General features: G+C 40.1%; 1 protein-coding gene and 1 long non-coding RNA gene across 9 annotated transcripts in view; one reads left to right on the plus strand and one right to left on the minus strand.

Annotated features, from left to right (window-relative positions):
* Window positions 1-16,675, plus strand: part of LOC118440077 (uncharacterized) — a 45,743-nt gene that overhangs the window by 26,703 nt on the left and 2,365 nt on the right. For 2 of the 8 annotated variants that reach the window (XM_085664477.1, XM_085664478.1), the window contains 27 exons: window positions 1,454-1,617; window positions 1,690-1,911; window positions 2,001-2,254; window positions 2,355-2,518; window positions 2,589-2,859; window positions 2,972-3,232; window positions 3,334-3,466; window positions 6,775-6,943; window positions 7,067-7,115; window positions 7,251-7,389; window positions 7,482-7,638; window positions 8,005-8,133; window positions 8,295-8,642; window positions 8,851-9,016; window positions 9,093-9,246; window positions 9,308-9,434; window positions 9,519-9,719; window positions 9,825-9,997; window positions 10,116-10,826; window positions 11,732-11,894; window positions 13,507-13,854; window positions 13,975-14,269; window positions 14,351-14,492; window positions 14,657-14,856; window positions 14,941-15,093; window positions 15,206-15,329; window positions 15,800-16,556. In XM_085664477.1, coding sequence (XP_085520603.1) covers window positions 1,454-1,617; window positions 1,690-1,911; window positions 2,001-2,254; window positions 2,355-2,518; window positions 2,589-2,859; window positions 2,972-3,232; window positions 3,334-3,466; window positions 6,775-6,943; window positions 7,067-7,115; window positions 7,251-7,389; window positions 7,482-7,638; window positions 8,005-8,133; window positions 8,295-8,642; window positions 8,851-9,016; window positions 9,093-9,246; window positions 9,308-9,434; window positions 9,519-9,719; window positions 9,825-9,997; window positions 10,116-10,826; window positions 11,732-11,894; window positions 13,507-13,854; window positions 13,975-14,269; window positions 14,351-14,492; window positions 14,657-14,856; window positions 14,941-15,093; window positions 15,206-15,329; window positions 15,800-16,556 — 6,174 coding nt within the window. Of the gene's footprint in view, window positions 1-1,453; window positions 1,618-1,689; window positions 1,912-2,000; window positions 2,255-2,354; window positions 2,519-2,588; window positions 2,860-2,971; window positions 3,233-3,333; window positions 3,467-3,563; window positions 4,507-6,774; window positions 6,944-7,066; window positions 7,116-7,250; window positions 7,390-7,481; window positions 7,639-8,004; window positions 8,134-8,294; window positions 8,643-8,850; window positions 9,017-9,092; window positions 9,247-9,307; window positions 9,435-9,518; window positions 9,720-9,824; window positions 9,998-10,115; window positions 10,827-11,731; window positions 11,895-13,506; window positions 13,855-13,974; window positions 14,270-14,350; window positions 14,493-14,656; window positions 14,857-14,940; window positions 15,094-15,205; window positions 15,330-15,799; window positions 16,557-16,675 lie in introns of those variants that run through there. The other 6 variants (XM_085664480.1, XM_085664481.1, XM_085664479.1 and 3 more) reach the window with 5 other exon arrangements.
* LOC146872068 (uncharacterized) lies at window positions 2,696-4,622 on the minus strand. Its single transcript, XR_014983693.1, has 3 exons — window positions 4,483-4,622; window positions 2,935-3,117; window positions 2,696-2,789 (listed from the first exon to the last, which is right to left on the minus strand). It is a non-coding gene; the product is annotated as an uncharacterized LOC146872068 (long non-coding RNA).

Here is a 16,675-nt window from a genome sequence, read left to right on the forward strand (position 1 = left end):
TGATTAGAAAAAGAAGTAAGAAGTAAAAGGGACCTAAACGTTACCTTAAAAGCAACTAACATTACAGTTTCACGAACAAAGATCGAGATTTTATTTATGCTCTACAATCTTTACGAGCATAATGCCATTATCGGTATTTACAAGGGAAGAACATATTTTCCCGGAGATTATCGATCGAATAATATACGAGTACTATAATGATATACGTTAGTTTAAAGTTTGTCTATTAAAAAGTGAGAAAAGAAGTGTTTAATAGAAAAGTAGAGACCAGCCAGATCTATTATATACTTCCATACGACACTGGATCGATGCCAAGTGCAACGACTGTTCAAATCTTTAACTATATAAAAACTATTAAATATCGTAAATATGTACCTACATGCGCGCGTTTACATATATCTCTAGCACCGACAAATAACGGCGGCGTGACTGATTTATCACGAAGGACGAGCAGAATTACTGACATTGGAAGTTGGAATGACTTCAGAATCTTTGATCAGGAGATGGTCCATTTACGGTACGCTTTGAAAATATCCGAATGTTGATTAAGGATTACGTTTATAAATATAATTGTACATTTGTTGTCTCGATACATTCGGCGGGAGAAAAATCTTTTATAAAGTACATATCTCTTTTGAGAAGCTATATAAGCTTTGAGTAGCAAAGGCCAGCGATTAAGCAACCACAGAGAGCTTAAGTGTAGATATATCAGTGCAATATATCATGACTGTCGATTAAACGAGCTGTTACTGACTAAAAAATAATTTACACGAACGATGGCGTTATTAAAATTTTACAACGATAAAGGGAAATTACGACAGGTATGTAAACCTTTACGAAGACGTTTCAGGATGTTACTAAATGTTTTCGAGAAATATTAAACTGATACGACCACCTACATACACAATTTGAGGAACACCTCCCGTTGGGTTATTTTCGTTTACCTCCCTTACCTATTTCCTTATCCCCTCCTACTTCTCTGTATCTCCACAAATTCGAAATTCAGTCGGCATCGAGACGCGGATCGTCTCGTCTCTGCCCTACTTTTTTTCCCAAAGAATACGTATAAATCGTGTATTTCACCCAGAGAAATATCTAAGTATTTAGTTGAAAAGAAATAAAACCTTATTTTTACGTTTAACGTAGAAATTTAGAGATGATATTAAAGTAAGAATAATGAGGAATCAAGATAAAGAAATCGCGCTGAACGATGACCTCGAATTACCGAGCTCTCGTTTGAAACGATCTTTGACTAGCGAGGATAGTTTGATCAGCGATTTTCTAGAATATTTATTCGGACAACGAGGTAGAGTAGATCGAGAGAGTGAGCGAGAGAGAGAGAGAGAGAGAGAGAGAGAGAGAGAGAGAGAGAGAGAGAGAGAGAGAGAGAAATTGTTCTTTGAATTGTACTTCGAAAAAGCACGCTGATTTACAAATATTTTCACGCCACCAGATGTCCCTGGACCAATCAGCAGCGAGCCAGTTGTCGTCGATGGTGGAAGAAATTGGTTGTCCTTGAGTTGGGGCAAGGCCGAGAGGAGAGGACCAGCTCCGGTCATCGCCTATAAGGTTGACGCATGGTTGATGGGTGGGGACGGTGGTGCTCGTTGGGTCGAGGTATGGTTTAATGTTGAAATAATAACTTTAATCGATGCCTCTTATTTTATTATTTCTCACTTTGCATATCAGCTGGGCATCACACCGATAAACGCCATAGATGCGTTCAATCTTCGTCCAGGCGGAGAATATAGATTTCGCGTAACCCCGCGAAATCGATATGGATGGGGCGAATCCGTGACGACGTCGAATTCCTTCACGGTCAGCGAAATCGTTGATCTTCCAGAATTCATCAAAATTCTTCCTGGCCAGTTGAAGGCTCTTGAGGGCTCGACCATCAAATTGGAATGCGAGGTGGGATTTTTCTTAAGAAATATAAAATATCTACTATACGTTCTTTCGTTTCATTTCATTGTCATATCGATCGTTATTAAAATTTATAGATTCGCGGAGAACCAAATGTAAATATCAAATGGTATCGTGAAACGGCCGAGATTGATCCTAACAACGATTCGCGATATTCCATCGGTAGGAGAGGTTTAAGGTCCTCTCTTACCATAGATACGATAAAGGAAGATGATTCAGGCAGATATATTTGCGAGGCATCGAATAAAGTTGGTAAAGTGTCATCTTTCGCTAGAGTACTCGTCGTTACCGATCCGAAGATCATCGAAGCGGATGAAAAACTTAGATCTAGGTATTATTAATACAAGTTCGTTTTATTTAATAAACAATTTCCGCATTAGAATAAGGAAAAAGAGAATAACGAGAAAGGCAATTATTTTCTCTTACATTAGAATTTTGGGAGATGAGCGAGAAGAAAGGCCACCGCAGTTCGCCATGAGATTACGAGATAGACGGGTTCAGGTTACCTATCCCGTACGCTTAACGTGCCAAATTATGGGTTATCCTGCTCCCGAGATAACTTGGTTTAAAAACGCCGTTGAAATTATTCAAGACGGTAAGAGACTAAGCTGGAAAATTGAATAACGAATAATAGATATAATCATTTTTTTCTTTTTTTTTTCCAGAACGTCACGTCTTTTGGGACGACGATTCCAACTTTCATACTCTAGAGATAATTCATTCGACGCTCGAGGATTCCGGATGTTACATGGTGACGGCAAAAAATATTCACGGTTCGGTGTCCTGTCGATCCATCCTCGTAGTCGATAAAGGAATTCGTGCTTACGTTGCCCCTGAATTTCTTTATGGCCTGGACGCAGTCTATGCTGTAAGATTAAATGACGAATTAAGAATGTCAGCTCAGATCGAGGCTTATCCTAGCGTGGGTGTAGTATGGTGAGCGAACAAAAATCGATTGCCGCACTTTATTTAGAAAAACAAAGAAAAATCCGAATTTATTAAGAAACTCACGAGTTTGCTTTCTTTTTTTCGTGTTCCCTCTTATCAGGCACCGCGATGGATTGCGTCTTCGACCTAGTAGAAGAACTATCATGACCTTGAGCCACGACGGTACAGTCGAATTATCTTTGGCCAAAGTTACGAGCAGGGACGCTGGTGTTTACAGTTGTACCGCCGTCAACGAAGTTGGCCGTGCTGAGACATCAACGAGAGTCAACGTTATCGTCGGAAGCGACGAAGCGAACGACAAGCAAATTGAATCTCTTATCGAAGGATTGCCAACGGTGACCATTGCTACTCCCGATGTGCCGTGCGTAAAAAATATATTTAATTTTAATATCATTGTGTCTCTACGTCTGACGTCTCGGAGAAAACTTAACTTACTTATCTCTCTGTCCTGACGTTTCGCAGATACTCGAAGGAGCCGCTATTCGTTACGAAACCTTTATCAACCGAGGCCCTCGAAGGAGATACGGTCATTATACTTTGCGAGGTCGTTGGTGATCCTAAACCGGAAGTTATTTGGTTGCGCGATTTTCTCAAGGTAATTATTTCATTTACACGTCGTAAATAGAGGGATCCTCTGTTCTTGCAATTGCAATGTTTTTACAATAAAAGCGTTACAAGATAGCTAATTAAAGGAGCTGGACTTACAAGTTGGATATGCAAGTACGGGGAGTAATTGTAAAATTCATTTTGCAATCCCAGAAAATGACGTGTCCCTAATGCTGCATCGATCACGGATGTAGGTCAAGGTGACAGCAAGAAAGAAATGATAGTGTTACATACCGCATTATGCCCATAGTGGGTCAGGTATTATATGCGTCGCGTTGGGGGAAACGGCATTTATTTCGCGTCGCCTCTTTAAAAGGTAACAGTACGTGCTACGTTAGGTTAAACGAGGAGCCCAAAGATGGAACGAGAAGAAGAAGAGAAATTTATTATTCAACGAAAGAGGAAGCAAGCTCGATGCAAACTCCGAGAAGCCGAAAAGTGCTCCCTTGGCAATTATAAAGGATTTCTCCTCCTCTTGTTCCTCGTCTAGAAATATGAAATGGGTAATGGAATTTCAATGTAACCCTAATGTTCCATCCAAGATTTTTCTTTCTCTTTTCCTTTTTTTCTTTTTTTCATTGGAAAGCCTTCCACAATGATTTTTATTTCTTCTTCAACGAAGAGATACAGAAATGGATATAGGCGTACGTGGTGGGCGTTAACGTTAATAAAAAGTCAAGGAGAATACAAATCAGGCATATCGAAAGTATTATCCGTGACGTAGGACTTGGTTACAATAAATTTCATTCTAACGTTTGTGCGCTTTCGTCGTTCCCTTTGTTACACGAACTCTCCTTCGTTGCGTTGCGTTCTGACGATTCTTTCGACACGATCGAAGTATCGAGAATCGTGTCGTATGATATACGATTATCCTCATCCTCGAGAGAAAGACCGGAAGGAAAAGGCACGAAGGGAAAGGAAGGAAGGAAACGTCGAAGCATCAAAGTATTTACGTCAAACGAATATCTGCATAATCGAGAAGAGTGTAAATACTTAGTTAGTTACCTAGAAGGCATCGTCCCCACTTTTCGTCATCCAAGTTGGCTTTCTTCGCCGATGGATCGGTACCGCGAAGTACGAACGGTAAAACAGTCGGTGTTTAACTTTGGCCAATGAATAGCCTACTGTCGATCGTCGTCGTACGACGAGCGCATATGTACGTCGCTCTCTTTCTCTCTCTTCCTCTATCCCCCTGTCTCTCTCTCTCTCTCTCTCTCCCTCTCTCTCTCTCTCTCTCTCTCTCTCTCTCGTAAATATTTTAGCGAATTGACATTTGTCTCGATTATAAAAACGTATTCTTTGTCATTGAAAAAGTGAGAAAAGTGAGTAGAAATTTATCGTACGTTATCGTCTTCTTTATCCGGAAGGATGATTCTTTTCCATATGGAATTTCGTGAAAAGAAATGTGAGCTATAAATCTCAACTTGATGTGCATGTGCGACTTCAAAATGACAAAGTATCCTATTCCCAAAACACGTAGGTACATAAATAAATATAATACTATATATAATAATATTCATAGGTATTATCCATGGATAAGAAAATTTTCTCGTGATACTTAAAATCTGATGGCAATTTGTTAATAATTTTGTCATTGTTAACTCTTTTTCTATAGAAATAATGTAATTATTTCAAGAACGGTGACGATTAAAAAGAAAAGCAGTGAACGTTTAGGAAACTCGTCCTAACGTACGAGTTTCCAGTCGTAATGAGTCATTCTCATTCTCAGGCCTTTTCATCGTCTCTCTTAAGGAAATTCCTCGAGAACGAATCTATATACTTCGAGGAAAACTTGGCCGAGTCTCGTGAGTTAATCTCTCGCGTAGTAACTGCAAGAACGTGCGACGCATCGAGCCAAGCCACCAAATACATACATAGGTTCAGCGAGCATTCCTTTTTAGCTAACGACTACGTTAACGCCGCGAACGTTAAAAGAAAAAGATCGACTCGTTTTTTAATCGCCACTCTTAACAACTATTATAAACTACTTATAATTATTTATATTGAGATCGTCAAATTGTAACGTTCAGGATTGAATTATTTCTATTATAGGGATATAAGGCGAAAGCAGGGCTCTTCTTAATCGATATAGTATTAAAATATTCTATCCTGACGAATTGTACGATATATGGGAGAGAATTTCCGGAAAAATTGATTTGATCCGATGGAAGGGCACAAAGTCAAGTTTCTTGCGCCAATCTCGCACCGATATAATACATGTAATACCCTATAGAGAGTCCTTGCACCAACCAGTTTACGGCGTCTCTCTTCCGTAACGGGAAGTGTCGTACGCATAAATTTCATCGTAGGCGAAGCGCGTCACGTTGGTGCACGATAGACAGGTGAAAGACGGATGGGTCTCGGAAGGTCCATTATGTCAAGAAACAGCTCGCCTTAGAAAACTTGAAAACTTCATTTATCGCAATGAGATACGGATCGATCGATACACTTTTCGTAACGAAAGACGTATTATCGCGTAATCCATCGATATGCCATTCTATTTCCATTTCGTATTTCAACAAATTATATTTATAATGTCATCAGAGGGTGAGTTTATTTAGATACTTATGGGTATATAACAATTTTATGCGTTTATGCACGTATTACGATTACAATTGTAAGGATTTATATAAACCCTGGATAAAACTAAGAGAAAGGCGATTAGCAATGGGAAAGAAATAAATATTCACTTGTTGGCACTTGTGTCTGTGTCATAGGCATAACAAGATCAGTCTCGAACGATCCGATCGACTTTCGCTCCCTATATGGACTAGAGTTCCAACGAGAGGACTACTGTCGTCTCTTTTTCTTCTTTTTTTTTTTTTTTCCTCTCTTTAAACATCTCACGCTGAGTTTTAACCCCGTGTACCTTTGACAATTAAAGGTCGTCACTAAATCTACACGAATTATACGTACTCGTATGTCTTATATAATACGAATGGAATAACTATTAAAACATTTTTTTTTTGTATATAGCGTAGGCGTGGGAATCGCGGAAACGCGTTGGTATCTAGGTCGAGGTCGATGCTCGAGGTCAGGCGAGTATTCGTCTTTGGACGTAACGCTTCTCTTTTTCGTTAACGTTCGAACGACGTGCGCGCATACGTATCTACGAACGAAATACATACACATACGTACGATCGATCTTTTCTTTGGGGATAATTTTTTACAACGATTTATTATTTCTTCTCTTAAGTATGTTATATTAATTGTAATGGATTGTGAAATAATATTACCTAATACAACGAGATACATACAACGTTCTAATATACTATAATAGCTATGTCGTATTTGCAGCCCGATTATTATAGGGACGCGCCTCATTTTCGATTGGTGGATAACGGTCCTCAATACAGATTGGAAATACCTCACGCGAAGCTCGACTTTACCGGAACGTATTCGGTGATCGCTCGAAATTGTCATGGAGAAGCAAAAGCCATAATTTCTTTGCAAATATATGCTAAAGGTCAGAGAAATTCTATATATTGATTTATATATACCTACATACGTCATATTTATTATCGATGTTTAGGATCAACTAAATGGATTATATTATATAAATTATATGAATTCATATATCCTTTTGCAGGTCAAGGTAAGGAAACGACGAAGATGAAGAAGTCGCCGATTACGCACGGGTTGGTATTCTATCGTTAGACGAATTTCCAATTTTTCTTTCTTTTTTTGTTTCTACTTGCACAGCTCGTAATTTTGAAAATGTAAATTTAATTAAATTAAACCTCGTTTACGTCTTTATTATGGATTATACGCAGGAAGGTGCTCACCTTGCCTATGGTAACGAGGGAACTCAGAGATATAAGATGTTGCGACGGTGACGCTGTCACTTTGGAGTGTAAATTTCTTGCCACGCCCGAACAACCCCCCAACGTTCGTTGGGAGAAGGGTGGAAAGGTAACGCGTGTAATTTTTCTACCTACAATATAGCGTTTCTCGAAATATCGTATAGACGCAGAAATGGCAAAATTAATAATGATCACTTTTAGATAATAACGATGGGTAACGATTTTACGAGTGAATTCGATGGCGAAGTAGCACGGCTAAGCATCCAACACGTATATCCCGAGGACGAGGGAGAGTACACGTGTGTCGCTTACAACGAACTTGGGAAGGCATTCACGTCGGCTTGTCTCGTAGTTGATGGTAATTTAACGTTAAAAAAAATTTTACCTTCGTTTTTTTTATTACATTTTTATCCTCACGAATTTTCGCAATCGTTAAGGTAAATCAAAATATAAATAGAAAAAGAGGAACGATTCCTTTCGAGAGAAGTTGAAACGTCAAAAAAGTTGTTATAGGTAACGTTGAGTTATAAAGCGTAACCAAAACGCGCCTTCGTGGTCGAAGCGCGTTTCCCCTGCATTTGCTAATAAATTGCGCGAATATCAAGTTACTTATACTAGAAGTGTGCGCGTTCAAAATAATAATCAATTCTTTGTTCGATCAAAGAGTTGAACGAATATACGTTTACGTTAAATCTTTCTTCTTTGGCAATGTCAATTTCCGCAGTTCCCGAGGGCAAAGAAAACGTACTCAGCGAAAGATTAACACGACCGGTCGGCCTACTATCGGCAGGATCAACGCCTCGATCAACTCCACGATCTACGCCTATAAGAAGTTTATCTCCTGCAGTTTCCCGTGAGTTTTCAGGGCTGAATTCCCCCCCCCCCTCTCCCTCCCTTAAATCTAACATTAATCGCGCGATTCAGCGAGAAGAAATTGAAAATATTAAGTGCATGAAACTCGTTCGAAGATTTCATTCGATGATATTAATCGGCAATAATTTTCTCTCGCGTTAGACGGCCGCGAACTCAGGTCTCCTCAATTTCCGCCACGACGCGGTTCAACGATAAAACGACCAAAGATCAGTCCACCGAAATTTTACTCCGTGCCGCACAATCGAGTGGTCGAAGAAGGTGAAACCGTGCGTTTCCAATGTGCCGTCGTCGGTCATCCAACGCCCTGGCTGAAGTGGGACAAAAATGGAATCGTTGTCACGCCGACCACAAGAATTTCCATCGTAGAAAAGGACGACGTGAAGGTCCTAGAGATCGGGGAGGTTACGCAAGAGGATGCTGGCCTTTACAGAGTTACCTTGGAAAACGATTTTGGTAGAATCGAGGCTAGTGCTCGACTCGAAGTGATAAGTAAGCGTAACTCTGACGCATTCCCGGCTACGTTTGTAATACCACGATTAGATAACCGTTTCTAAAAGCTTCTTACATAATTATATTTATTTATCTTCTCAAATATTCATAATATTCATTAGCGTGGACGTAAAAGAAGAAAAAGAGAGAAATAAAACAAAGGAGGTAAAGAAAAATATTTAATAAGTAAGACAATTATTTTGAATAGATCGGCATGGATCTTACGGGCGAACTATAAGAACTAGAAGTGCCTCTCCGAGGATTCATCCTTCCTTTTCTCGAAGTCTTCTCGATACGACTACGAGAATGGACGGCCGTTTGCGCCTGCAATGTGGCCTAAGAGGGATCCCTAGTCCAACGCCAACCTGGTATAGGTAATGTTTTTAATACGTCACGTACGAGTGACTATGGATTCATAGAATCGAGACGGAACGTCTGTTTGCGTTTTAGGAATGGACGACCTTTGCCTCGTTCGAATAGAATAAAGAGACACTTTGACGGTAAAACCGCGAAAATCGAAATTACGAAAGTAAAAGCGAGCGACTCGGGCGAATATGCCTGCGTGGCAACGAACGTCCTTGGCTCGGCGAGGAACACTTGTCAGGTAAATATTTATGACCTCAAAAGATTAGCTTCTCGTTCTTTCTCTCCTTCGCCTTTCACAGATAACCGTACTCGATCCACACGATTCTTCAACTTTGGACAAAGAACCACCGACATTCTTGCAATCGCTTCCCAAAGAGTCCATCGTTATGGAAGGAAATTCATATGAACTTCGTGCCAGACTTGCTGGTAAAACTTGATATCTTTCTTCTTCTACTTTTTGCTGCTTTTTCTCTCCGGATGGATAAGACTCGCGTGGATTTATTCTCACAGGTACTCCCCCGTTCTCGATCAATTGGTCGAAAGATAAACGCGAGATACCCGACGACGATCGTCATAATTACGTTTCGCATGGCGATGGAGGAATCGCCCTAAGACTCTGCGATGTCCATCCACGAGACGCCGGAGATTACGCTTGCGTCGTTCGAAATGAATTCGGAGAAACGTCCTGTAGCGGTCTCCTTGCTGTTCAAGGTATTCGTTACCTTTCATACCTATATACCTATGTCCATTGTATCGAGTATAAAAATTCTCCAAGATGGGGGAAGCTTAATGATTCGATGTTTATTCGTTGAACAGATTATAAGGCTATATATCCTAATCTCGCGCCACGATTTATCAAAACGCCGCTAACTCAAATCATCTCGAAGGGCGAGACCGCGTGTTTCTGTGCACGAGTACAGTGCGAAAAGCCAATGGACTTTTTTTGGACCGTTAATGGAAAAGACGTCAGGGATAACGCTAGATGCAAGGTACGTACCAAACTTTATGGAATATTTAACGGACAAGAGAGAGGGAGAGAGAGAGAGAGAGAGAGAGAGAGAGAGAGCTGCCCGATATTTTAAACAAGAGAATTATTATATTGCGCAGATCGAGGTAGACGAAAATGTCAGCATTTTGAAGATACGCGACGTCTCCTCGCGAGACGCGGGTGAAATTCGTTGTACAGCTTCTGTCCTTGGAAATGGTCCATCGATCTGCTGTACGACGGAACTGCAATTGAACCGAATTTCGTGTACCTCCGAAGGCCGCACTTCGAATTCGACGAAAGAACGAAAGATATCTTATAACCGTGAAAAATCACCGTCCCCATCGTTCTTTAATCGTACGCCCGATTCCAAACTCTTTCAGACTCTTTCGAGCTCTTTTAGAAGATCCAAGAAGGAACAGCATTTAGTTTCGACAAATGGCTCCTGTCAAAAGGAAGAAAAATTCAAACGCACCAGATCGTCCTCGCTTCCTTTAAGAACGAAATCGTCGAGCCCCCAACGGCTCTCTCCATTGCCGAAGAAGAAAAATGCCGTTCCTCCGACGGATCTGCATATCTCGAAGATGAAGAAAGACAAATCGAATGAGACAGATATAATACCATTTATGTGCACAGAACGATCTCTATTAACATCAAGAACGGATAACGAATCTAAAGAGCCTGATGACGAATCGTCCAACAAATTGGACAAATTTGTAGCGGCTACGATCGTTAAAGCCCCCAACGACGTAAAAGTCTTCAGAGGTAACAAGCTCGTTCTCAGGATTACCTATCGTGGCCATCCCGAGCCATTGGTCAAATGGTTTCGCGCGGTAAGTAAGAATTCGCTACGCTCTTAAGAACGTTCTTTAAAGTAACATTACTAGCTAATATATCTGTAATCGTTTATAGGAATGAATTGGTATGACGTTTGAATATTTGCAATTTCCTTGATTCGCTATGACATTGCGCCGCTTAGGTAACAGGTAGCTTATCGACGACGCTTAGAAATATACGTCCATTTATGCCCCGAATTCATTACAATGAATATTTCTGTACATGTAATTTTCTGGCATTGGAATTAATTTCCCTTCGATTGTCCATTCCACTGATCTTATCTTCGACGTTCGATCAGAATTTCGATGGGATGCTTAACGCGATAAATGAGAGAACGTCGAATCGTCATACCTAAATACTTTCTTTTCATATTTCTTATGCAAGTACGTACGCGTTACGTATTTTGCACAAATAAATGCTTCTATTCCACATCTATACGTACGCATACATAGTAGATATGTAGAAAGTTTCGTTACGTTTAATGCGACTTATTAATTTTAATTGGAATTTATGAGGAACTATGTCAATGGCCTTATATGTGTGCTCGAAATGAATATTAAAGGTCCGGTCACCTTGCGACGAGCGATATTCGAGAGATCTCCCCTCTTTCTCTATTTTGTTATAGAAACCAATGCGACGCGTTGACTCGCTCCGTCGCATCGCGTCGCAACGTACGAAACTATACGAAGCAGTATTCTCGCGATCGTTGACAAAACATGCGTCTTCTCTTAAACCTTGAGCACGCATTCTTTTAGATCTTTATCGCACCTATTAAACTCTCTGTAAAATGAGCTATTCCCGTTAAAGCCATTCTTTACTCTAACGGCAATATATTAGAAAGCAAGTATCGAAAGCAAGTGTCAAAATATTCCAATAAACAAATGTTTGTATATCGTTCAAGGGTCGAGAGTTAATGTCCGAGGAAAAAATTGGAATTACCTACGGTGCTGGTGTCTCTCATTTAACGTTGGACAATATAACGGCGGATAATGCTGGAAAGTACGAAGTGTCGGTGGAAAATTTATTAGCACGGGATCGACAATTTTTTAGTCTCGCCGTTGAAGGTAATTAACTTTTATTACATTTTCTCACGCATAAATAGATACATACGTAGCTACATTATACGTATACGTATGCCCATAGTAGATATGGGAAAATAAAATTGTTTCTAACGATTAACGAGAAACTTTCGTGCCCTGTCGAGCTTTCGGCTTTCATAATGGCCGATCAAACGAACTTATCTTAAGACTTTCAAATATTTCCAATAATTGCCGATCGAAATTCATATTAAATTAGAATAATCTCAATCGCACGTATAAATATTACAGAGAAATTTGACAATGAATATTATCGAGCGAGGCGTTCGTTCTCTATATGAAGCTTTCCGTAAGCACTCGCGCTCGCGAATGTTTACAGAAGTTCGAAAGAAACGATCTTACATCATTCCTATCTAATTGCTCTGTCGTAACGATATAACGTAACGCACACATTATCGGAAAGTTCCTGTGTGTTTATTTAAAGCAATCGTATTTAGAGGTCATGCGGGGCAAACTATGATTTCAAGTCGTAAGAATCGATCGTTTGCCCGTTAAAGATGACACGTGCACGTTACTCCGATTCCTTTTTCTTACAAATATTCTCGCAAATATTACGTCAGAGATTTTTCTAGATTAATTCCCGAGAAAAATATTTATCTCTACGTTTACGTTCTACGTATTTTTAAACGTATCTACGAGAAGATTTCTTGATGCGATGTATTTTATAATTTTTCTTCGATCGAGAGATTTTGTTTATCATAAAACAGACACGCATTACGAATATATCTCTTTGTACTTCTCTTCTTGAGATAAAAATGAAAAAACGAGTTGGATCAAAGTAACATATGTAAGTGACGAGATAAGAAAGATATAGCTCGTTAAAGCGTAGGATAATCGATATGAGAATCGAGGATTAGGAAAAAGATTAGATGTTCCGAGACGTGTAACTCGCGAACATTGTTCCGCAACAATTTTTTTTTTGCTTCGCTTTGCTTTGCTTTACACGGTCTAGTTCCTTTTCTCGCGTACAAAGCGGACGACAATCTCACATGACGGCTCGCGCAATTATTCCTCTACCATTTTCAAGACGAAGTCGCACCAGTCCGCTTCTTCCTCTCTCTTTCTCTCTCTCTCTCTCTCTCTCCCCCTCCCGTGGTTTCATTCGTTCTCCCTTCCCCTATCCCCACCCCATCATCCTTCTTTTTTCCTCGAGAGAAACGTCGTATACCACCCATTCACATCGAACACTTCTATAACGCTATCTGCTAGGCCAGTCGATAGTTATCGCATTGACACAATGGGACGCATTTCTCGATTTTTCTTACTTTACTTTGGCTAAATGGAAATAAAGTCGACGTTATTTCAAGTTCGATCGCTTTGATCTACGAAGGCACCACCATGGAATTGGGTAATATACGACGTGGATGCTCTCTCTTGTTATGACATAGCACCGAAATAGAAAGTTTGTCAAGTAAATGTGTAGCGTACGAAGTGATACTGTTGCTCCTGTTATCGCAATCTTTTATGCGCCCGACTAAATTGGATGAAGTTTGAAACGTCGCGAGTGCTAATCAGACGACACGACGCGATTTAATCTATTTGAAAATAATTTTTATTATTTTTATTATTTGAACGACAGGACCACCGGATCCACCGACGGGTATTCCAAGCGTAACGCGTTCGAAGAATTCGGTAACGATTGCTTGGAGATCACCGGCTTACGACGGTGGTTGTACGATAACCGGTTATACGATCGAGATGAATAGACGAGAAGAAAACTCTTGGACGGTCATCGCTGAATCCTGTCATTCTCTTAGTCATACGGTCCTCGCATCGTCAAAGAATTCTGAAATCGTCCCTGGTGAAAGTTACCGTTTCAGGGTCAGGGGGGAAAATATTCATGGGGTCGGTGAACCCAGTGTCCAATCGGAACTCGTTAGGATACCTCGGGAAGGAGAAACGATTTTGCAGAACGAGGAAGAGGAAGGTAATTAAAAGTATTACACAAATGGAACATTTTCTTCATTTTTTTCTCTCTCATTCGTTACATACGTATGTCCAATCATTTATTTGAGATTTATTTATTTATCTGGTCTGACCATCGTAGAATTTGTAGCGGCTTTCGAAGCTCGCACGGTTCATGCGGAGGACTCGCAATTATTCGTCGATAGATACGACGTCTTCGAGGAGCTCGGTAAAGGCCGCTATGGCGTCGTTAAAAGGGTCGTCGAAAAGTCGTCGAATGAAAGTTTCGCCGCGAAATTCGTTAGAACGATCAAGAGCAAGGATCGCGAACAAGTTCGCGAGGAAATAAATATTATGAATATGCTCAGACATCCGAAGCTTCTACTTTTAGCAGCCGCTTTCGAAGGCCCCCGAGAAATTATAATGATCACTGAATAGTAAGTATTTACTTTTAATCGAGTTTTTCTCTTCGCATTTATCTTTCCTCATTTCGCCATCTGTTGCCCGTCTCAAAACAGCATTTCCGGTGGCGAGCTTTTCGAACGAGTTGTGGCAGATGATTTTACTCTGACCGAACGGGACAGCATGCTTTTTATGAGACAGATTTGCGAGGGCGTCGAGTACATGCATCAAAACAATGTCGTCCATTTAGATCTGAAGGTAAGGGGGAAAAAAAAAAAAAAAGAAAAGAGAATATTTCTCTTTCTTACACTCTCCTATTATTATTACATGGAACTATTCTATCGTTGATGATTTCGTCGAGTTCGATCTTAAGGGAGAAGAACAAACGTTACCTGTCAAAAGTTTCTTTGCTGCCTTTACAGCCAGAAAACATAATGTGCCGAACGCGTACTTCCCATAAAATCAAGCTAATCGATTTTGGATTAGCCCAAACCCTTAAACCGGACACACCGATAAGAGTTTTGTTCGGTACGCCAGAATTCATACCACCTGAGATCATAAGTTACGAACCAATTGGGACCGAGTCGGATATGTGGAGCGTCGGCGTTATCTGTTATGTACTGTAAGTTTCTACGAGAGATATAAACGACGTACGTAATATTTGGAATAATGGAGCGTGCTCCGTCAAATATCTTTGGAAATTCAGATTAACGGGACTATCGCCTTTTATGGGTGACAACGATGCCGAGACGTTCGCGAATATAACGAGAGCCGATTACGATTTGGACGATGAAGCTTTCGATGCTATTTCAAATAATGCTAAAGACTTTATCACTGGTTTACTCGTTAAACGAAAAGAGTAAGTAACGATGTCTATCATAAAAAAGTACAATACCATCTGTCATGTAAAAAGTTTAGATTGGAAAAGTAATACCAATAATATAATAATATTGATATTTTTCCCCTCTTAGATCGCGCATGTCGTCAAGGCAATGTCTGGAACATCCGTGGATGGCCCAACATGCTGAAAGTATGAGCAGAGTGGCATTACCAACGGACAAGTTAAAGAAATTTATCGTACGTAGAAAGTGGCAGGTAAATATTATTTTTTATATTCGACATTCGACTTTTGCTAATTCTTTCTTCTTTCTCTCCCCCACCACTACGCAACCCTCCAACTATCGATAATACGATAATACGATCGATCTTATGTGACATCTTCACTTTGAAGATCGATTAACGTTAAATATTGAAAGATTTGCCAGCATGTGCATGCTCTATTGAAAATCGAAGAAGCTTGTTTTTCTGCACACACACACACACACACACACACACACACACACGATTGTTGACGATTCATTGTTGTAGAGAGAAATAAATTTGACGGATGATAGCGTGCATAAAGGCAAGCTGAATGTTGCGATTTAAAATAGCAAGCTAAATAATATATCTCATAATATATCTCGATTTCTTCCTCTCGCGCTTTTTTATTTAATTGAACGAGTGTGCGTATATGTATGCGCGCGCGCGCGCCTGTGTGTGCACGCTTTCGTTTGTTCGAATAGAAAACAGGAAATGCCATTCGTGCGCTAGGAAGAATGGCGATTCTTTCGGCGAACAGTAGAAAAAGTCCAACGAGGACGACGGAGACGTACGATTCGACCAACAATACGGATAAGTGCGTTATTAATGAAGGAGAAAAATTATTCGAGTCTTCGGCGTGTACGGAAGAAAACGATAAGAATGATACGATGATCGACCTAGAAGATGATAATTCGAATTGTTCGTCCGAACTCGAGGGAAGTTCGAGACGAAAAACTAGCCTGTACTCGTTTTGTTACAAAACAGAAGTAAATATTTCATTGCAAGAAGAATCGGACGGTAAAGTGTATAAAGACGAGAACGAGGACGAGGAAATATCATCTGCGATCGATAATATATATTTGGAAAGTACGAGAGAAAGCGAACTGGCGGTGGAGAAAGAGAAAGAATATCATGAGAATATCGGGGAACAAGACTTGACGAATGTAGAAAGGAAATCATCGGGAATCGATATAGATTCTGTATCTAGTAGATTTCAAAATCAACGACGAGTGTTTCGAGGCGACTCACGTGATTCCGGAATCGCCGATTGCAGTTCGAATTTAGCTACTTCGTCATTGCAATTAGACGAGTTGGGAATCGTTTCGATCATCGAAGAGGAAACGGACAACGAGACTAGTTCGAAATCTTCGAGAGACGATACAGGGAGTATCGAAGCTACCTCGCAAAGTAAAAATCTAAAAATTAAAGCTTCGCGTGAGACTAATCCCGTCCAAGAAGGTGTGTAATTATTCTAACAATTATATTGCTTTCTTCGTTTTATCGCCTTTCTTTTCTTCACATTATTTATACGCGATATAAAGCGAATTTCAATTTTAACCAAATATCTATAATATTTA

Source organism: Vespa mandarinia, unplaced genomic scaffold (genome assembly GCF_050613455.1).
Source record: "Vespa mandarinia isolate Hongniang unplaced genomic scaffold, ASM5061345v1 scaffold_60, whole genome shotgun sequence".
Lineage (NCBI taxonomy): Eukaryota > Metazoa > Arthropoda > Insecta > Hymenoptera > Vespidae > Vespa > Vespa mandarinia.